Genomic DNA, 22,563 nt, shown 5'->3' on the forward strand with positions numbered 1-22,563 from the left:
AATGGATACAAGCTAATGCTGAGGCAGGCAGGTGAGAAGGCCTGCCACAATTTACTGGGAAATCAGCACAGTTCTGTACACGAATGCCTTGTATTCTGGTCCTCACCCGTCATCCCACCCTCACCCCCCCCTCCATCTCCTCCTTGTATCCTCATGCCCTATCCATATCCCCAGTTCCCCCAGTACAGTCATTATTCAATTGGTATCCACTATAGGCTGAATGTGCTACTAATAATATTGGCAGGTCTTTGTGATGCAAAAACAGCCACCAAAAAACCTCTTCAAAAATATAATTTTCTAAACTTCATCAAACCTGTGTAAAATCGTTCACGATTTTCTTGACAGTTCGTTTAGCAATTCCTGCTGAGTTGAATCCACTAATAGAGTTTAAAGCTCAGCCAAACGTTGACAGTAAGATTTTGTTGCACATCTCTCCCAACAACCCCTAGAGCTAACTACATTAAGGCAGTTGAAATAAGGGAACAGATAGCCATCTTTTGTAATGATCCAAAGGTTAAACTGCTGATCAAGGAAAATATAAAATCAGAGGTAAGCTAAGACATAAAAATGTGAATGTCAGTACGGTTAAATGTAAAGGAAAATCCATAAAATAAACTACTCTAACTGTCAGAACTGTTCCATAATAGAATATAGACTTAGGACAGTACACGATAAACTTTGGCCCATGATATTCTGCCAAACATGATACCAAATTAAACTGAATCCTTCTGCCTGCCCATGGTCTATATCCCTCCGTTCCTTGCTTATTCATGTGCTTGTCTAAAAGTCCCTTAAACGCCCCTATCAAAGTTGCCTTCCCCACTATCCTGAGTTGTGTATTCCAGACACCTATCACTCTGTGTAAAAAGCTTGCCTCTTACATTTTCTTTGAATGCTCCCCCCTTACCTTAACTGCATGTCCATTAGTACTAGACACTTCAATGCTGTTCATTTAATGGTTACTTACAAAACCAGATCAAAACCCAATGATTAATCACTCTATTTAACTTAACATATGCTATTACATTTGAACAGGCAAAGTTATCAACACCTTGTCAACATCTTTTTTAATAAATTCCTGAATCCAGACTAGGCTTCCCTTATGGCTCTTCTGAGATGCTGTAAGTCACAGCTTAACCCAAGATGGACTCAATTGCGTGGAAATATCAAGGGTGTTTGCCCAACCCCACAATGGAATAGGAAAGGACATGTTTGCTGTACTCTGGTTCGCTATCCAAACTCCTATCCTGCTCATATAAAAACCCACACAACAAGAATGAATGTGAGAATCCTGGAATCAGGTCATGCCTGATATTTGTCAATCTTGTTCATCTCCACCCATCTTCCTGTGCACCTACTGAACTGATTCCATAATGCAATAGGTGTAAATAATTAATGGTAAGTTTGGCTTGAAATAAGGCTGACGTGGGCATGCTACTTTCTGCAGTATTTATATTACACTTTTCATAACTGGAATAACTGCACAGAGGCCGGTATCCCATCACCAAGTCACCCTTTATGTACATGTGCACAGTACATGGGCTCTGACCAGCCAGCCCAGAGCTAGTCCCTAGACTGAGGAGATTCTCTGAATCTTCTGTTTATTTTTTTTTCTTTTTTCAGAACCTCTGACACTCCTGTTTTTTTTCCCCTTTTTTTCTATTAACACCAACACTACCGCGTAACTGCGATAGTGCTTTTTTTCCCCAGCACCCATGGTGTGTGTGTGTGCAGGTGTGAGACACAGTGAGAGACACAAAGTGCACGAATCTTTATTCAATTTCCACCACCAGGAAGATAGGAAAACACCCGGGTGGCATCTTCTGTTTATTTCTTTTTTTTTCTCTTTTCTTTTTTTATATAATTTCATCCCCACACTACCACCTAACTGCGGTAGTGCTTATTTTTTCCCCAGTACCCATGGTGTGTGTGCGCAGGTGTGTGAGACACAGTGAGAGACAAAAAGTGCACGAATCTTTATTCAAATTCCACCATCAGGAAGATAGGAAAACACCCGGGTAGCCAGTGACAAACACTGCCCTTCACATTAAAGGGCAGTGCTGTGTGATCAAAACAGTGAAGGAGAGGGTAGGGACTAAATCAAAATGGAGTTGGAGGGAGAAATTATGCACTCCACTCCCTGCGGCGCCCACTTCTCCCTGAACAACTCCAGGGTGTTGGTGGACACTGCGTGCTCCTTCTCCAAGGCCACCCGGGCCCTAACGTAACCGCGGAAGAGGGGCAATCTTCTGTTTATATGTGTCAGCCAGGGCTCCTTGATTGGCTCAGGTTTACAACACCAATGAAGGATCTCATAGTCAATGAGACCCACCTGGTCCTCATTTCAGACACTGCAGTAACTTTATTAAATATCATGTTCATAGATCAACATCAAACATGAAAGGAAAGAGCAAAGTATTCCACAGGCACATAAATAAAAGAAAAATCAGGATGAGAAAAGGATCACTACAGGGTACACATAATATAAGCACTGGTAATAGCAAAGGCATGCCAGAACTATTAAATCATTAGTTTGCCTCAGTGTTTACTGTGTGTCTAATATAATAAGTACCATGTCAGCTGAAGAGATTAAAAAAGAAAAATATCTAAGGTGGAAAGAGAGGAGGTAATTGATAAATTTATCAAACTTCGAGGGGAATAAAACTCCAGCTTTGATAAACAGCATCCACACAGATTAAAGGCAATTAAGGAAGAGGAAGCGGAGACACTTAAACTGAAAGTATAATCAGAAATGGTTAGCCATTAGAAATGGGCCATCATGTTCACTAAGCTCATTGACTTTTCTGAAGATATTAACAGAGAACTTAAGCAATAGTAATGAAGTGGCCATGCTACATTTGAACTTCCAAAAAGCCCATGACAAAGTCCCATGTAGTAAACTCATGATTGATGTCAGATTTTGTGGAGGAGGCAAACAATTAACAGAATGGAAATTCCGAAGAAGACTCCCTGGACCCGAAGTATTAACTCTGCTTTCCCTCCGTGGATGCAGCCAGATGCTGTACATTTCTATGACTCTATGTCCTCCTGAGGTTTTCCAGCACTTTCTGTTTTTGTCACAGAATGGAAGCTAAACTGGCTACAAAAGGAAAAATAGTGAGATAAAGGCAACTCCCCATGCTAATGTATTTGGAAAGTGGTGTTCCACAAGAATTTCTGCTAGAACCACTGTGGTTTGCAATTTACATAAACATTGTGGCTTGTGAGATTGGAAGTACAATTTCAAACTGTGGAAAGGACAACAAATTGTAGTGCAGTTTATTCAGTGGAAGATTGTGATTAAAATACAAGAAGACATTGATCAACCTGTGCTCTGAGTATGTAATTGGCATATTAATTTCAGTATAAACTGAGGTTTGTATTGTGATGTGATGCATAACGTGAAGAATAAGGAGAACACATCTTCCTTGAAAAATATGAACTGAATTATACAGGAATCCATGACCAAATCAGCACAGGACTTATATGCTTAATGGTAAGGTCCTGGGGAGTGTTACCAAACAAAGAGACCTTGGGTGCAAGTTCATAGTTTCTTGAAAGTGGAGTCACAGGTAGACAGGATAGTGAAGAAGTCAGTGCATTGCGTATAGGAGTTGGGATATTGGTTAGGCCACTTTTGGAATACTGTGTTCAATTCTGATCTCCCTGCTATATGAAGGATGTTGTTAAACTTCAAGGGATGCAGAAAAGATTTACAAGGATGTTGCCAGGGCTGGAGGGTTTGGGCTATAAGGAGACACTCAGTAGGCTGAGGCTATTTTCCCTGGAGTGTCAGAGGCTGAAGGGTGACCTTATAGAAGTTTATAAAATCATGAGCATGGACAGAGTGAATTGTCAAGGTTTTTTTCCTGAGGCAGGAGAGTCCAGAATTTGAGGGCATAAGTTTAAGGTGAGAGAGGAAAGATTTAAAAGGGACCTAAGGAATAACGTTTTCACATGGAAGGTGCATGTATGGAATGAGCTGTCAGAGGCGATGCTGGAGGCTGATACAATTACAACATTTAAAAGACATTTGCATGGCAACATGAATAGGAAGAGTTTAAAGCGATATGGACTAAATGCTGGCAAATAGGATTAAATTATTTTAGGATATCTTGTCGGCATGGACGAATTGGACCGAAGTGTCCACTTCCGTGTTGTACATCTTTATGGCACTATGATTCCAAACAACTATTGGGGTCATTTCTGGAGGAATTTGAAAAGTGGAAAACTTTTGTTAAACATCTGAGACATCTTGCTCAGATTATATCTGGAGCATTGTGCTCAGCCCTGTTGTTCATATTATAAAACAGAGACCTTGAAGATGCACTAGAATGATAGAAGACAATGAAGGGTTATAGCTGCCAAGAAAACTGCCTTTAAACAATGAAGGCTGAAGGATGATCAAGGTCTCTAAGGTGATGAAAGGGTTTGAGCAGGTAAGTGCAGGGAAGATGTTCCCACTTGTGAGGAACACCAGGTATTGATATCACATAGTAATCTTAGAAAAATTACTGGCTAATAAATCCCAAAGAAATTTGGGATGTGAAGCTCACTACCACAAACCGCCATTGTGGTAAATAGTATAGATACGTTTAATAGCAGACTAGGTCAACACACAAGGGAGAGAAAGGATGAGAAGAATATCCTGATCGAGTCAGATGAAATAGGATTGATAAAGCATGAACTGATATTGTTTTGCTTAGCCAAATAATCTGTTTCTATGAATTAAATACCATGAAATTCTATCTAAGTCATATCATAACCCGAAAGCAAGGTAAGTTCTATGTAAATCAGGCAATCACCCCAAAAGGAAGATACTTTCAATGATATAGAGCCTTGTATATTTTTAGGAAATATCCTTTCATTTCAAACAAATTTATTTACTTTTGGAATATTGCCAATGCTGTTACGATGGTAGTTGTAGGAGTTAAAATTTTGAGGAAGGGTCACTAGACTCGAAACATGAGCTGTTTCTCTCCACGGATGCTGCCAGACCTACTGAGTTTCTCCAGCAATTTCTGTTTCTGTTTGTTTCAGATCTCTACTATCTGCAGTTCTTTGGAATGTATTATTGTGGGGTGATAAGTATTGAGCCAAAGTTGATCAGCAAGCTAAATTGAATGCTTAACTCTGAAGTAAGACAGACTCAAATAAAAAGGTCCAAAGCAGGAAACTATGGGTCAGGAGAAGGTGATACTTACTCATGCTGAAGTAATTATTTTTGTGACTGAACCTTTGCAGCTCTTTTTCTGCTTATGCTTTTTTTTTAATGGCCTGTCAAATACTTCAGTGACATTCAGTTATTCTAGTAACCACATACAATTTTCACAGCTGTAAGTGGCTAAAAATTGCCATATTTTTCTGAAAATTTTGTGCCACAGGGACTTTGAACAGAAATAAATCAACATCACACCTAATTGCCACACTGGAGACCCTTGCGTATGGAAGTTGGTAGGACATGTTGAGGTTGCACAGCACGTTGGTGAGGCCCCTCCTGGAGTACTGCTATATGAAAGATATTAGTAAGTTGGAGTGGGGTCAGAAAAGATTTACCAGGATGTTGCTGGGAATGGGCGATTTGAGTTAAGCTGGACAGGCGCACACGTTTTTTCACTGGAGCGCTGATCAAGCGGTCACCTTACCAAGGTTTATAAAATCATGAGGGTCATAGATAAGGGGACTAACCCTAAGATGGGCGAGTACAAACCTAGGGGGCATATTTTTAAGGTGAGAGGAGAAAGATTTAAAAGGACATGAGGGGCAATTTCTTTACGCAGAGAGCAGTTCATGTATGGAATGAACTGCCAGAGGAAGTGGTGGATGCAGGTACAGCTACAACATTTAAAAGATATTTGGACAGGTCCATGAATAGGAATCGTTTGGAGAGGTATAGGCCAAATGCAGGCAAGTGGGACTAGTTTAGTTTGGGAAACCTGGTCAGTGTGGATTTGTTGGACTGAAAGGTCCGATTCAATACTGTATGATTCCATGAGTCTATAAATTAAATATTCTTTCATAAAATGTGACCGAGTTCCAACTTACGATCTGATGGTTACCTCAAGTATTGGTGGTATTCTCCAAAAAGTCCAAGCAACTGTGACCTGCTCGATCTGATTCACCTTATTTGTTGATTTAATTTGTTTGTGTTTGAGAAAGGATGGTCTTGGTGAATTTGCATCAATGCTTCATTAAACTCACTAACTTACATTAGCTTTTAAGTTTTATCTGCAGCTTGAGACATCAACAATTAATAGAGATAGATGCTTTAATTTATATCTGCTCCAGGAGATTGGTACACCTTTAAGATTGCCACCTTTAAGACTCCTATACTACTTGCTTTTTGCATTTACAAAGTGATACAAGGGTCAACATTTTGTCTTCACTGCCTGAATGATGTGCATTGTGACACAGAGGGAAGAATTGGCTGTGAGGGTTTCACTCCAGTAACAATTGATTCAATTAGGGACATATGATCCTTCCCTTTCATACTCTGATGTCCCTGGAAGAGCCATAATGACTACATAGTAAAGGTGGAAAACTCTACCCCATGGAGTCTTTTGGGTGAAAGTATGAAAATCACTCATGATATTTCAGGGCCATGTTATTGTCTCTAACCTGCACTCTCAGTAAAATCTCCTCTCATCACTTAGAGTTTCTTACCATCTCATTTTATATCACTTTTTAGATTATCAGATTAAGGATGTTTTTGATATTTGAGGGTTACCAGGCTAGATGTCAAGTCTGTCACAAATAGTCTAAACTCCACTCTAAAGTTATATGTTTCTCCCCAGTCTCAGGGGAACCCATAATCAATGTGAATGGTTTCAAGTTACAAAATGTTTTAGCGATTTCACTGTTATTCCCAGCCTAATTACACTGCAGGACAGCAAATGTCAGAATCATTTGGCATCACTAATTCCAACACCTGCCATCTGAGGAAGATATTGTTTAGATCAATACTCAGGCCAAGTTTATAGACAGTTGAACAACCTGGTTCCACTTAATAAACTAAACCAAGGAAGGGCATTTTCACCCAACCACCTTACAGGTTACATCCCTATTTCCACATGCACAACCCCATGCTTAAGATACTATTGTGATTAATACAAACACAACTGAACTTATTCTGTGTCATAAACTATGAAAAATCACTGAAGATAGGTTTTGCTTATGATTTTTTTCACATTTTACCAAAATAAAGTTTACCATGAATTGAACCATTCCTCTGTTTCACATCATAAAACTTACGTTTATGTTTCTACATTGTCAACAATATCTGTTTTTTATCTTGTGTTTATAATCTTGTATTTTTAACTTTGAACCTTTGAACTAGGGTTTTATGCTCCAAAAGACTGAAGAAACTGTCCAAAGGAATTATTATTATTATTTCTGTGACAGCATTCTAATTCTCTCAAGTTATTGTTGACTTCTTTCCTGAATCAGATTTCATGTGGGCGCCCGGCAACTGGGGTGCCTGCACTGCAACCTGTGGCAATGTAGGAGTCCAACAACAGAAACTGCTCTGCCTGAATACGAATGGAATTGAGGTGAATGAGTCAGCATGTTATGAACTTCCCAAACCTCCCTTGCTGACTGAACCATGCAACACTCAGGATTGTCCAGCCAGGTAAGAGTGTCACTTTTGTTCCTTTGGTGAAAGGACTTCTGCATAAGTTTCATGCAATTAATTTGGCTGAGTCCATGCTCAGCGAGTGGCAGGGAATCGGATGAGCTACACCAAGTGCTAATATGTAACGTCAAGGTGTTAGTGTGAAATATGCACACAATGGCACATGCAAGTTAAATTTGTCAAAATGCACAGGTGGTGGATTTTGATCTTCTCCACCCAGTAGAATGAACTTATGTGAAGGGAGGAGAACTCCAATAGAAGAAAAGATTTGAGTGGGTCTTTTTAAAGGATCCCAATGTCTGATTTTTTAGTCAATTGTGGATACACTGCATTTTGTTTGCAGGCACAGGGGTGGTTGCAAAACATATTGAAATTTTCCAGACTCTGTTAGCTTAAGGGTATCCAGGCAGGTAAGTGGAGTGAGTTGCAAGGGTTCAAGGCCAATTTCTGTTCTTAAGTCTTGCTGTGCCAATCACTGGAAGTTCATAAGAAACTCTACTGTCTACATTATGAGAGACATCCTCAAAGAAGTCAAGTAGGTTTATTTGCAAGGATCTTTCCTTCTGAAAAGCTGCCCTTTTCTGTTATTCTTGTTCCTGATGTTTGGCTGATGAGCATTGAATTGATCATTTAGCATCAACTGACCTGGTTTACAATTTAAACAGAGCATAATAGTTAACTGCCAGTCATCATTAACTGGTACATTCTTCAGGACAATGCATGCACCAATCAGAGTTTAATTGTTACCCAAACAGCATTTTCCTCTCAGACAGTATGTTGGTGAAGATGTTAGTTTTCCCCTGAAATTGGTGTTCTTGTGTATTGTCCTGAGCACAATAAAAGGCTTTGGCACAACATGTCTTTTATCAGTAATACTCGAGACCTGTTCTTCCATAGATCAGCTTCGCCATCTGCCTGAAACCTGTTGTTTCCAGCTGTGGAATCTTGCCAGCGTTGTAAATTCCTTTTTGCTGTCAGTTATTGCTCAACAAATTATCATCCTGTTTTCCATTAGACTTCTCAAATATTCCATCTGTTTGGTTTTATTGACTAGTTTGAATCCCTTTTCACTTATCAAGAACCACTGCCATGCTGATTTTTAAATCTTCCAGAGTCTTTATATTATATTGTGACGGAAATAAATTAAAAATATGGAGCAAGTCAAGAACAGAAAGTGAAGTCAGCATTACCATCAGCAACAGTGAAAATTGATTTACATAGCACCATTAACATATAATATATCCCTAGGTTCTTTATAGACTTAGAGAATTGACTTTTCAGAATTGGAGAAATGCTGACATCTTAGAGCCATAAGACCTTAAAATATAGGAACAGAATTAGGCCATTTGGCCCATTGAGTCTGCTCTGCCATTCTAGCATGGAGAAAGGGAGAGGTGAGTGGATAGGTAGAGATGGAGCCCAGAGAGAGCGAAAGGTGAAAAGAGAAGATACACAAGGAGATTAGGGAATCAGGTCAAGACAGAAGAAAAGCTGAATAAGGGATAATAAGAGCTAAGAGTGAGAAAATGGGTTAGCTGTGCTGAATGCAACCCATATAATGCGATAATGGCCCTAGGAGTATGTGGGAATTGGTGACCCTTCTAAAAGCAACCAATATCACAACAGGACCAGCTGTGGTGTGAATGGAAAAAGCTGGGAAGGAAGGACTCCGACTTAGCTTGCGCTAAGACTCACTGGAACATTACAACAGGCTCAAGACAGAAATGTTGCCATGGGAACACAGTGCTGTGTTGAAGTGGCAGGCAGCGAGAAGCTCAGGGTTATTTTTCCAAAGAGAGGATAGGTGTTTTGCAAAGTGGTCACCCAGTCTGCAATGGAGACCACATTGTGTGCAGCAAATACAGTCGACTAGAGTGACCTTGGAAGTACATCTGGGGCCTTGAACACTGAGGAGGGAGGAAGTAAATGGGAAGGTGTTACGCCTTCTGCGATTGCATTGGGAGGGGCCTTCACAGGACATGTTGGAAATGGAAGTGGAGTGGATCAAGGTGTCCTAGGGAGAACAATCCCTGCGGAATGTTGACAAGGAAGGGGGATGGGTAATATATGTCTGGGTGTGGCACGCTGCTGGAGGTGATGGAAATGGTGTCTTACAATTCTTTGGATGAGGAGGCAGGTGTGGTGGTAAGTGAGGTCCAGAGGGACGCTGGTATTGTTGTAGGAGGATGGGGAAGGGGTGAGGGCAGAAATGCGGGAGATGAGTTGAACATGATTCTTTGGTTGAGGAAAGAGGTAGACATTTCTCAGGGTCCTCCCTTCGGAAGATAGTATTGTCAGAACAGATGTAGCAGAAACCATGAGAATGGGAGGAGTCTATACAGGAAGCAGGGTATGAGGATGTATAGTCAAAGTAACTGGGAGTCAATGGATTTATAGTGTATATCAGTGACCAGCCTATCTCTAGAAATGGAAACAGATGTCGAGGAAGGGAAGACAAAGTTAAAAATCACACAACACCAGGTTATAGTCCAACAGGTTTATTTAAAAGTACAAGCTTTCAGAGCACTGCTCATTTGTCAGGTAGGATTACAACCTGGTGTGTGATTTTTAACTTTGTCCACCCCACTTTGACATCTGTTTCCATTTCTAGAGAAAGGCTGGCCATCGATATACACTACCAATCCATTGACTCCCAGTTACCTTCACTGGACATGCTCACACCCTGCTTCCTGTATAGACTCCATCCTATTCTCATGGCTTCTGTCACATCTGTCCAACACCGGCTCCTCCACATTGAGGAGAGGAAGGGAAGGGAGGATCAGAGATGGATCAGGTGTAAGTGAGAGGCAGTAAAATTCCTTTTATGATGAAGTAAACTGGGTGACATTAAAGGGTTCAATATAGATCTGCTACATGTAAGGCAAGGTTTAGTGCATACTCTTACCTGTCAAAAGACATATGTGCTTAAGTGGAATTTACTGTATGAAATCACTACCATGTTACAAATTGGCTCTTCACTTCCAGCAGCCAGAGCAATGGAAATTAATGAAGTGTGATTGAATAGTTAGCTGTGAAATAGAGAAGAGAACAATACAAGAGAAGCCTTCCACCTTGGCTTATTAGAATTGACTCTATTAGGTTTCAGCATGCTGGTTACAAAGGACTGATTGCTGTGTTTTTCTCTAAAACTACAATTTCAATGTAAATTGACAAGCAGGAGCTGTATCAATACAGAAGGTTGCAGTCACACATAATGACCGGGTGTGAATCTGGCATTTTATTACATTTTCCCAAAACGCATTCACCGGTTTAGTGATTTTTTTTTCCTAAAAAACACACATTCCTAGAATTCTTCCCTAATCAGGAGTACCTTTACCTCCATTGGTGTTTGCGGTAATTGAAGAAAGTCACCTTATCAAGGGCATTTCAGCATGGGCAATAAATGTCGTTGGTCTTTCCAGTAATGCCCAGGTCATGAAAATGAATTTAAAGAAATAGAGTTGCCTGATCATCAAGTGAATACCAGGTTTACCAATTGTGCCTTATGTCTGCGGTTAACCATATGATTCATTCTTTATACTCAATTAAGTTTTCCTCACAGCTTCATTTATGCATTGTGAATGAACATCCAGTCTATTTTGCGGTCTTGGGAAAAACAATGAAGTGGCTGGCCACTCAGTCTATCCTTTTGAAGAGAGATCATCATGACCTGTTTCTCTCCTCAGGAGATGTCTGATCTGCTGAGTATATCCAGCATTTTGTTTTTGATTTACCCAACTTTTTGTTTGATAGTTCATGAACTACAGCAACTCACCTTGGCCCCTTTGACAACACCTTCCAAACCCCCATCTCCACCCTGTGAAAGACCAAGGGGGTAGAACACCATCATCTGCAAGTTCCCTTGACCTCAAACTAAGCCATTGCTCCTTCACTGTCCCTGGGAATCACAATCCCAGAACTTAAACAGCTTAGTGGGGGTAGCTGCAGCGTCATAGACTGCAGTGGTTCAAGAAGGCAGTTCAGCACCACCTTTTCAAGGGTAATTACAAGTGGGCAATAATTGGGCAATAATTGCTGACCTAGCGGGTGATATCCATATTCAATAAAAAAAACAGTTTTGAAAATGGTAACACTGTGGCTGTCACTTTCAGACATTTCTCCATTTCCCTAAAACCTGAGATACAGCTAATTCCTCCTTCCTCTGGAAAAGTCTGTCCAGATAGCCTTGAAGTTGTTTTTTTATCTTCCTCACCACACCTTCCTACCTAGCTTTGTGTCAACTGCAAACTTAATATATTACATTTAATATAACTTACATTGCATTGATTCCCACAATAAAATTGTTGATTCATATTGTGAATGACTGGGGTGAAAATACTGATCGTTACAGTACCCCACTAAGCACTGCCTCCCAACATGAAATTGACTCATTTATTATTAATCTGTGCTATCTGTCTGTTTGCCAATTCCTCATTCATACCAGTATGTTTCTCCTATCACATGTGCTTTAATTTTGCTAACCAACATCCATCAGGCTCTTTGTGAAAAGCCTTCTAAAAATTCATGAATGTGGCATGCACCAACTCCCATTTATTAATCCTGTTAGTAGCTTCCCAAAAAACTTCAACTGCTTCATCAAACACAATTTCCCATTCACAAGTCCACGCTGACTATGCCCAGTGGGATCATTATTACCCAAATGTCCGTTTATCACTCCTTATTTCATAGATTCCAGTATTTTTGTTGTAAAGACTAGGAGGTCTGCAGTTTCCAGTTTTCTGCCCCACCCTCTTAAATATTTGCATCCTTTAATCTGCAAGAGCATTCCAGAATCTAATAAATTTTGTAAGATGATCATTAATGCATCCACTATCTCCAGAGCCATCTCTTTCCAAACCCGTTCTGGCTGGTATGTGTTTCGGACCTGCCTCCTTGCCCTACCTGTGGTTGAGAATGGGATCTGCCTTTGGGTAGAAAACCAAAAAGAAGAAGATGCCCACGAACTGAGAGATCTCAGTTTTAATATCTTATTGATTTGTTGTCGAGTATTGTCAAATTCAAGTTCTGAGCACAGTGCCTCAGTGGTTAGCACTGCTGCCTTACAGCGGCAGGGACTCGGGTTTGATTCCAGCCTCGGGTGACTGTCTGTGTAGAGTTTGCACATTCTCCCTGTGTCTGGGTGGGATTCCTCCCACAGTCTGAAGGTGTGCAGGAATGAAGATTCTCTTAAGTGAAATCTGGTAGCAGTACATGTCTCTAAAGTAAGTGGACTTGGTCACAAGAATTAAAACTCTCAGAGTTTTAGTTACCTATTTTCTGTGAATTGGCCATGCTAAATTGCCCATAGTGTTCAGGGATATGTAAGTTAGGTGCGTTAGTCAGGGGTAAGTGTAGAGTAATAGGGCGGGGGAATGGGTCTGGGTGACTTCCTCTTCAGAGGGTCAGTGTGGACTTGTTGGGCTGAAGGGCCTGTTTTCACACTGTAGCGATTCTATTCTATTTTATTCTAAGTACAGTCTTGGTGCAATATATTTTCAAAATTGAACTTACACAGCCGGTGAATATCTGTCACCTCTAATGTTTTCACTTGATAAAGCACTGTGTGATGTGCATAGAAATCATTACTTCTATTATATGTATCTTTAAACTAGAAGAGAAAGAATTTACAAATGTTTATTCTGTTTAGTTCTCTGGGTTTGGAGAATCTGCATAAAATGGTTTTCTGCTGTCATAAATTCTTATGCCAAACACTTGCTTCTAATTTTACCCATGTGTATATCTTCTGAACTTCACTTGCAGTGCTAATTTAATATGTTAAATTGTCAGCATGCCTTGAATACCCCTCGAGATTCTACTGCACAATGTGTTCTTTCATGCTTGCCTTGTGTAATAATCTGAACTCCAGCTGTAATGAGCTATTGGTTCCAACCCAGGTTCAAACTTCCAGTGCAACCTCCAAATTTGCTGTGACTCTAATATGAACACCATGGTATGGGTGCTTTTTAGGATGTGAGTGAAATTAAATTGGAAGTGAAACTCAGAAGAAGTCATGTCATCGTCTTGACAACCTGCTGGTTTTACTACAGTGCAGCCTAATTTCAGGCCATCTGCTTTATTTAACACAGAAAGCGGCATGGTTGTGTGTTTTTTAAAAATTGCAACATTTAATTTGCCATTTAAATGGAATGAAGATTCTCTTAAGTGAAATCTGGTAGCAGTACATGTCTGTAATGTAAGTGGACTCAGTTACAAGAATTACAACTCTCAGAGCTTTAATTACTTGTTTTCTGTTTTCTTATCAGTGAGTGGAACACTGCAGTTATCAGAGTAACCACTTTCTTTTAAAGATGCTTTAAGTGTAACTGCACACCTTCTCAGAGTGTTGGTGCTGTATGAGGCTAATGCTTGATCTGCTGGATTTCTGATGAGCAGATCCATGCAGATGTGAGCAGCCAGAGCATTGAAGGCCAGGAAGGTTTTTTTTAAATTATTCATTCACAGGATGAGGGTGCCACTGACTAAGCCAACATTTATTGCCAATCCCTAATTGCCCAGAGTGCAGTTAAAAGCCAACCACACTGCTGTGGGTCCGGAATCGCATGTAGGCCACACCAGGTAAAGATGGCAGTTTCCTTCCCTAAGAGGCATTAGTGAACCAGATGGGTTTTTCTAACAATCAACAATGGATTCATGGTCATCATTAGACTCTTAATTCCAGATTTTTAAAAAAATTAAATGCAGATTCCACCATCTACCATGGCAGGATTCGAACCTAGGCCCCCGGGTCTCTGGATTAACAGTCCAGTGATAACACCACTAGGCCAATGCTTCCCCCTATTTTTGTCGCATTGAGTCTGAAATGTGAGAGGGTAAGAAAGGGTCAGAAGAAAGCTGTGGAGGAAGATTGAAACCAAGTAAGAGGCATATGGAGAGTATGAGAGAAGAAAAGGAAACTGAGCTAAAGAATAACTTAGACCACAGAGTTTGCAGGATCTCACTGTGTGTAAATTGGCTGTCCCTATACAAACAGTGAAATGTTTCTGAATGCTCCATTGATCAGGAAGCAATTTGGGAAATTCTAGAGGACACTTCATGAATGACAATTTTTGATTCTTTCTGCCTTTATTGTGTTTTTACTTTTTTTGCATTTAAGTTTATTTGAAGGAGGTTAAAGTTGAAGGACAAAATTGTCCAAGGTATATTCTTAGCTTCCATTTCACTACCAGCAGTGAGGTTCAACTATATACAAGAGATTAGATTAGATTAGATTAGATTACAGTGTGGAAACAGGCCCTTCGGCCCAACAAGTCCACACCGACCCGCCAAAGCGAAACCCACCCATACCCCTACATTTACCCCTTACCTAACACTACAGGGAATTTAGTATGGCCAATTCACCTGACCCTGCACATCTTTGGATGGTGGGAGGAAACCGGAGCACCCGGAGGAAACCCACGCAGACACGGGGAGAACGTGCAAACTCCACACAGTCAGTCGCCTGAGGCGGGATCATTGACAAAAGCAGAAATTGCTGGAGAAATCCAGCAAGTCTGGCAGCATCTATGGAAAGAAAGCAGTGTTAACATTTCAAGTCTAGTGACCCTCCTTCAGAACTGGAGATCTTGGATTTTACCATGTATTGAATGTTTCTGTAACCAGGCGATCAGCTCCTCAGAAATTGAAGACATCCGCATTCCTCAGCATCAAGATGGGTATGACATCTGGGCTTGGTCGGACAAGTGTCAAATAGTGTTCAAGCCACAGAAATGCCAAGGAATGATGATCTCCAGCAAGAGAATCCAACCGTCTCTCTCACCTAGAGAGACTAGGGCGGCAAATACATAGGAACGCTACCTGCAACTTCTCCTCCGAGTCACTGATTTGAAACTTTATTGACAGCATTGTCAGTGGACATCAATGGTTGAAGAGAGCAGCTCACTATCACCTTCCCAAGGATAATTTGGAATGAGGAATAAATGTTTGCCAAACCAGTAATCCTTCAAATTAAAAAAAAAATTGAGTAAGCTAAACAACATATATATTGCAACTCAAACATCAAAAATTGTCCCAAAATGTTTCAGAATCAAAACAAAAAGAAATTCAAGCCATCATTTCTGTCATCCTAATGAACATGTGATTGTTTGAAACTTTGTCAAATACAGACCAAAAAGGTTGTATTTATTGTTAGAGTTGAATCTCATTCTGTTAAAGGTTGGCACAGAATGCTGATTTTATAAAAGTTGTCTGTTAGCCAAAAAAAATGTATTGATAAATGAGAAACATCAGGCAATCAAAACACTGAGAAACATATTGTCAAACCATTCCCAATATGAAAAGGCTCTATTGTCAGTTCATCAAAGATACAAAGTCAAAGATCCATTCCAAACTGCAGGATTATTAGATAGACTCCAAGGAATGGTGGAAGATTGCAAAAATATGTTTCCAACATAAGGACCTGATAGACCTCTCTCTCATTCTGTGAAGGTGGTGTCCCATGCCTCATTTTTATGGATGTTGCTAAATCAAGTCTGTCACCCAAAATTGAAGATCTCGTACCAAATATTTCATTTAACCCAGTAACTCCACCAGCCAAGTGAAGAATCACGCTCATGAAAGATCATTGTGTTGAAAACCTGGATCCCAGAAAAATTGCTAACCCCAAAGGCACAGGTTGTTGGTCTGTCCAAACACTCTTTGTGTAACCAGCTGCTCTTTTGCTCATCTATTTCAACTAACGCTGCCAAATGGTTTCCCAAATCAGTAAAAAGCTACAAACCTCATGTGCAACTGCAATAAGGAGTCAAGGTCAGACTCTGATAACTATGTCCCAGAATCTCTCCTGCCAATTATGTCAAAACTGTTTAAAAGAATAAAGAGCAAGAAGCTGTTAAGTGATCTCAATCTCAACAAGTTATTGTTTGCTTGCCAAGTTGGCAAAGAAACAAAACAGCAATTCACATTCTCAATTTCATTGTCCAAACCCAAGGCTGTTTTATCTAATAGCCAGAGTTAAAACGAGAGCAGTTCCTCTTGGCATTAGAAGCTGTACTTCCACCTTTAAGGGATATCTGCTCTGCAAAGCTGATGTCCTTTAACTCCCATGTAATTGAATGCTGCAGAAATTGGTGCAATCAAGTTTTTAAGTCAAAATTTCTGAACATTTAGTGCATTTAACCATTTCTAATAAAACAATATCACCTGCTTCAGCCCTTAAACATGGGCCAGCCTGAAATCCAATAGTTTTCTCGTTATCAAGCTATAATCCCTAACATTGTGATTTTTCAATAGTTATTTATCTTAAACATTAGAATTGCTGTATGACAGTAGTTTCTCAATGATTTGCTGATCTGGCTGCTGCATTGTTTGAGAGTCACAAAGAGTGGTGCTGGAAAAGCACAGAAGGTCAGGCAGCGTCCGAGGAGCAGGAGAGTTGACGTTTTGGGCATAAGCCCTTCATCAGGCACATACTTTTCAACACTGATACTCCAGCATCTCAGTGCTCACTTTCTGGCATTGTTTGGGGCCATGTGGAATACAATAAATGAATATCCATCAATTTACCTCTACATTGGCATTAGAAGAATATTGGCCCCATATTGCTTTTCATGATTGTCAGGAACAAAATAAGCTTCACCATGCAATTTCTACATTGGTCAATTTCCAATTTGAAAAATTAATGGCAAAGCAAAATACTGCAGGTTCTGGAAATCTTACAACTGTAAATGTTGGAGAAACTCAGCAGATCTGGCAGGATCTGTGGAGAGAAAAGCAGAGTTAATCTTTCAGATTGATGACCTTTCATTAAAATTGAGAAATGAGTTGTTCATATTAGTTGTCGAAATATGTGATTGCATTAAGCTTTTTTATATACTGACATCATGTATGATAATTTCAAGCTTAGTGGCAATGATAAAAGTGAAGGAAGAGAGAGTCAAGTTCATACATGGATTTTTGCAACCTTATGATGTCACACAACATTCTACAAATGAAATACTTTTGCAGTACTGTAATGTAGGAAGCCAATTTGCACACAATACCGTACAAGAAATAATATGATCATGACGGATAATCTGCTTTGGGTGTTGAGTGAGGATTAACTGTTGTTGATCTCGACACTGGCAAATTCTCCTATTCTACTCGCAAATAGTGAACTCTGATCTTTTAGGGCCATCTGAGGAAGCTGGTGAGAATTTAGCCTAGATTATATCAGTTAGTAGCATTCTCACATCAGGAGTGAAAAGGTTGTGGGTTCAAGTTGCACCTCAGGAGGTGAGCACAAAAATCTAGGTTAACACTCCAGTGAGGTACAGGAGAAGTGCCACACTCTCTGATGTAATGCCTCTTAGATGAGATGTTATGATTAAGTTGAGACTCTGTAAGGTGGATGTAAAATATCTGACACTCTTTCATAGAGCAGCAGAGAAGTTATCCCTAATGTCCCAACTAATAATTGTCCCTTAGTCAGCATCATATAAACAGTTTTTTGGGTCATTATCACATTGTTGTTTGTGGGAGTTTGCTGCTTGCAAATTGACTGCCATACTTCCTGGATTGCCACAGCTACTACATTTTAATAGCATTTCATTGGGTGTACAGCATTTTGCAACCTTCTGAGGCCATGAAGTATGTTATATCAATGCAAGTCCTACCTTACCATCTCAATCAAACAACCTCACCTCCACAGCACCACATTCGCTTAGTACTGCAGAGGAGTATCAGCCTAGATTTCTTACCTCAAGTTCCTGGTGTAGGGCTTGAACCCACAACCTTTTGATCCAAAGGCAAGTGCGTTACCACTGAGCCACAGTCAATGAAGAACTTAAGCAACAAAGAATAGTTAAAAAATCTATATTTCACATGAAACAAAAAAAAATTATATTTCATATGTTGTGCAATTATTTACGATTATGGGTGTGGTGTGGTTGGGAAGAGAAGAGAAAGGCATTGGCTGATCAAACAAATGGACTTAAGGCAAGGAGTTTCTGGTGCAAATTGGAATTATTGCAACATTAAGCATTTGTCTTATAAAATGAATCGCCAGCATTGTTGCTGCCATTTAAAATGAGCGTAATGAAATTAGCAATATTGGTTTACTTGAAATATTAAAATTATATTTAAGTCAACATACTTGCCATAAGATTTTTGATGATGACCCTATTGGAGATACAGGATAAGAAGCAGAGTTTTGGTCCAGTCCAAGTATCTCATGACAACACAACCCACGGACAAAGGATGTTTCATTCATAAGCACATTATCTAATGCCCACGTGCTACATTCAAACTTCAAACTGATCTGATTGACACCATGACGGTTTTGTGCAGGAGCTTTTGAAGATGAACAGAATGAAAATATGGGGTTTTGATTCATTGACTCTGTTGAATATGATCTTGTCACTGCAGATGGCATTTTAATTCGAGTCAGCAGTATCCCTAGCTCTATCTTCTGCACTTACAATACATTCCTGACTGCCCTATTTATAAAACAAGTTAACATCTTTGTAAACACAATGAATGAGTTCAGCAAAAATGGTCCCCACTGAATGTTTAATTTTAGCATGATAGCAAAGTCACCTTGCCTTCCTTAACCCATTTTTGTCATCACAAAGAAATGATTTTGCATTAACGGAATTCATTTCATAATAGACAAAATTATCTCTTTATTAAGCTATTTTGTGCCCTTTAGGTGGGTTGCGACGACAACGTCAGGCTGTTCAGTCTCGTGCGGGAAAGGAATCCGCCAGCGACGAGTGACATGTGAGCAATTAACGGCTACTGGAACAGTAAAAACATTATCTCCAGCATATTGTGCAGACAGCACAGAACAGCCCGCTGAAGTAGAGGATTGCTTATTGCAGCCTTGTGTAGGGTGGAGCAGTCCAGCGTGGGGACAGGTAATGATATAGATCTCTGCTAAGAATTATTTGGTTCTTTTCAATAGCAATGATGATCATGATGAAAAATGAAAGAGTTCGGAGCTTTGCTGAGGCCAATTTATTAGCACAATTGTGAAAGCTGTTGTGTGAAATTCCTATACTGACCCCATTTCAATCTCTTGTACAAAAACTCTCCTAAGAATTTTACTCAAATGGCTCAACACTGAGTGAAAAATAGCAGACCTGCAAGCCAAAGGAATTTTTTTAATGTACTTTTAATGACTTAACTAAACCATGCGAAACAAATCTTGGTCAAATATAAGGCATCTTCGATCATATTTCCTGCATCGCTTGTTTCGAAATTGCAGGCTTGTAAACTCCAACCCCTGCCTCCCGGCAGCTGATAAATTACAAATAATGCAACTGTGCGCAGTTTGCACATTGTTCCCATGTCTACATGGGTTTCCTCTGGATGCTCCAGCCCAAAGATATGTAGGTTTGGTGGATTGGCCATGGGAAATGCAGGGTAACAGGGATAGGGTGGGGGAGGGGGGGGGGGGTTGCGGTGGTAGTAGGTCTGGGTGGGATGCTTTACAGGGGATTGATGTGGATTCGATGGGCCAAACGGTTTGCTTCCACATTGCGGGGATTCTAAGATACATTTCAATCTTTGTCTTTACCATCTGGGTAATAGACAGCCTGGGAGCGATTCACAGGAAACTATCAAGGGGAGAAGATTTTACAGCTGTTACACAACCCAACTAGTGCATTAATTTAATCAGAGGGAGAATCAAACTGATTCTGTTAACGACCTACAACTCTTTCTGGCGCGTTTTTGCTTCTTAAGTCCACTCAGGCCATGCATACAGCTGAGAAAGTGAGGTTGGAAATTTACTCCCATCATCCAGTTAATGGTGCCATTTTCCCAATAATTGTCTTTAGGTTTGCTCCACTATGGACTAATCATCTCTGGTTGTAATTGGGCCTTTGGGCAGCAATGTATTGTAACTTGGCAGCATAGATTCTCTCCCAATGGCAGCTGAGCCAGAATTACATGTGAACTAAAGTCAAAAAATCCCCTGCCGATGTATGAAAAGATTTGATTAATTTAGTATTTATTTGTCATCCCTAATTATCCTTGAAAAAGTGGTGGTTAACCAACTTCTCGGGTGTAGGAACACCTTAGTAGGAATGGGCTATAAACCTGTCTGGATAATGTGTGTTTTGGAGGGGATCATGAAGTGGTGGTTTTCCCAAGAATATGCTGCCATCGTCATTGGTCATGGGTTTGGAAGGTGTTGAATTGAAATACAAGCATTCTTTAGGGTTTTAAAATATGTAAGAGAAGGGAATAAGTTGACCCTGATATTGCTGAAAGTAAGTGGCTGTTGGCTAAGGTATCCAATGTTAAATTATTGGTATGAGAGGCACACAGTACATCTCCTTTGGGATATTGTTGATATGGTGTTAGACTATATGTCACCCCCTAGTCTTTATTTTGCTGAAAACCACAAAGTGAGTCTCTGAATGCAGCAACTGGCCTGTCTATGATATTAATGTATAAATTCTGATCTGTTTATATTCATAATCTGTGATTTCATAGGTGCAAAAAAATTGTCAAAGAGGGAGTTTTTCTCCAGTTAATGTATTAAAATCAAACATGATCTTCTGATAGTGTCAAATGGCACCAAACTTTAATCTCATTGCTGTGCAGTATATCAATTAATGCACTTAGTACCTTGTGCAACTCTCCTGTAGTTGGCATTTGATTAGTAAAGTGCAAATAAGTGGGCATTAAAATATTGGTAATCGACAGAATTCTCCTACAGAATACTGGGTACTCATTGTTTTGACTGCTTAACACCTTGCTGCATTTAATTCCTTGCTATCATGACTGCCTGTGAAAACAGAGCTGAGATTGTCAAATGTTACATAGTGCAGTTTACTGGAATTTAGTCTAAGTGCAGTGAACTGCTTATTAAAAAGTTTATCCACGCAAACAATATCTGAGCACTATCTTTGCACGTATTTTTTAAAACTGTTTTCTTGGATCTCAGACATTCAGTTGCCAGAGGATATGCATTCTCATGGCATTGCTTTGAGCTGAGGTTAGCAAAAATATTTGACCTGAAGGTAGCCCAAAAGTTTAAAGGCCTTGCTATAAATTCTTTGGAACGAATAACAAATACACGACAAGCACAGCAAGCACGGGAAAAGAGAATGGATCTCTGGAAAATATGAAGTGAGTGATGCCAATTCTGACAAATTGTCAAAAAGACATCATGAAGTCTGCACCTATTTTGATTCAATGCTGAAGAAGAACCACTGTTTCCCCCCACATTGCCCCCATTTTGGTTGTCTTTTTTGATTAAAGTGCCCTGGGACAGTTTATTAAAGTAAAGGACCCATAATGATAGAAATTGTCGTTAACCTTTGACATAACCTGAGCTTTAGCTTGGTATTTCTAATTTAAGAATGATAGTGACCACAATTCGGTTAAGTTTACTTTATCCATGGATAGGGTTAGGTATATATTGCAGGGCAAGAATTATAGCTGGGGGAAAGGCAATTTTGATGCGATTAAGCAAGATTTAGGATGCATGGGATGAGAAAGGAAACTGCAGGGGTTGGGCACAATTGAAATTTGGAGCTTATTCAAAGCACAGCTACTGGGTGTCCTTGATACGTCCCTGTCAGGCAGGGAGGAAGTGGCCAAGTGAGGGAACAGTGGTTTACTAAAGAAGTTCAATCTCTTGTCAAGAGGAAGAAAGAGGTGTATGTAAAGATGAGACGTGAAGGCTCAGTTACGGTGCTTGAGAGTTGCAAGTTAGCCAGGAAGGACATAAAGAGAGAGCTAAGAAGAGCCAGAAGGGGACATGAGAAGTCATTGCCACGTAGGATCAAGGAAAGCCATAAAGCTTTCTACAGCTGTGTCAGGAATAAAAGAATGATGAGTAGGGCCTGTTGGGGCCAGTAGTGGGAAGCTGTGCATTGAGCACAAAGAGATAGGAGAGGCGCTAAATGAATATTTTTCATCATATTCACACAAGAAAAAAGACAATGTTGTCGAGGAGAATACTGGGATACAGGCTATTA

General features: G+C 40.0%; 1 protein-coding gene across 2 annotated transcripts in view; it reads left to right on the forward strand.

Moving 5' to 3' along the window:
* adamtsl3 (ADAMTS like 3) overlaps nucleotides 1-22,563 on the forward strand; it is a 669,182-nt gene that overhangs the window by 637,544 nt on the left and 9,075 nt on the right. For both annotated transcript variants that reach the window (XM_043677600.2, XM_043677602.2), the window contains 2 exons: nucleotides 7,447-7,630; nucleotides 19,278-19,485. In XM_043677600.2, the coding sequence (XP_043533535.2) occupies nucleotides 7,447-7,630; nucleotides 19,278-19,485 (392 nt within the window). The remainder of the gene's footprint in view (nucleotides 1-7,446; nucleotides 7,631-19,277; nucleotides 19,486-22,563) is intronic.

The sequence above is a fragment of the Chiloscyllium plagiosum genome, unplaced genomic scaffold (assembly GCF_037043375.1).
Source record: "Chiloscyllium plagiosum isolate Xiang-an unplaced genomic scaffold, Cpla_swu_hap1 HiC_scaffold_39, whole genome shotgun sequence".
NCBI lineage: Eukaryota > Metazoa > Chordata > Chondrichthyes > Orectolobiformes > Hemiscylliidae > Chiloscyllium > Chiloscyllium plagiosum.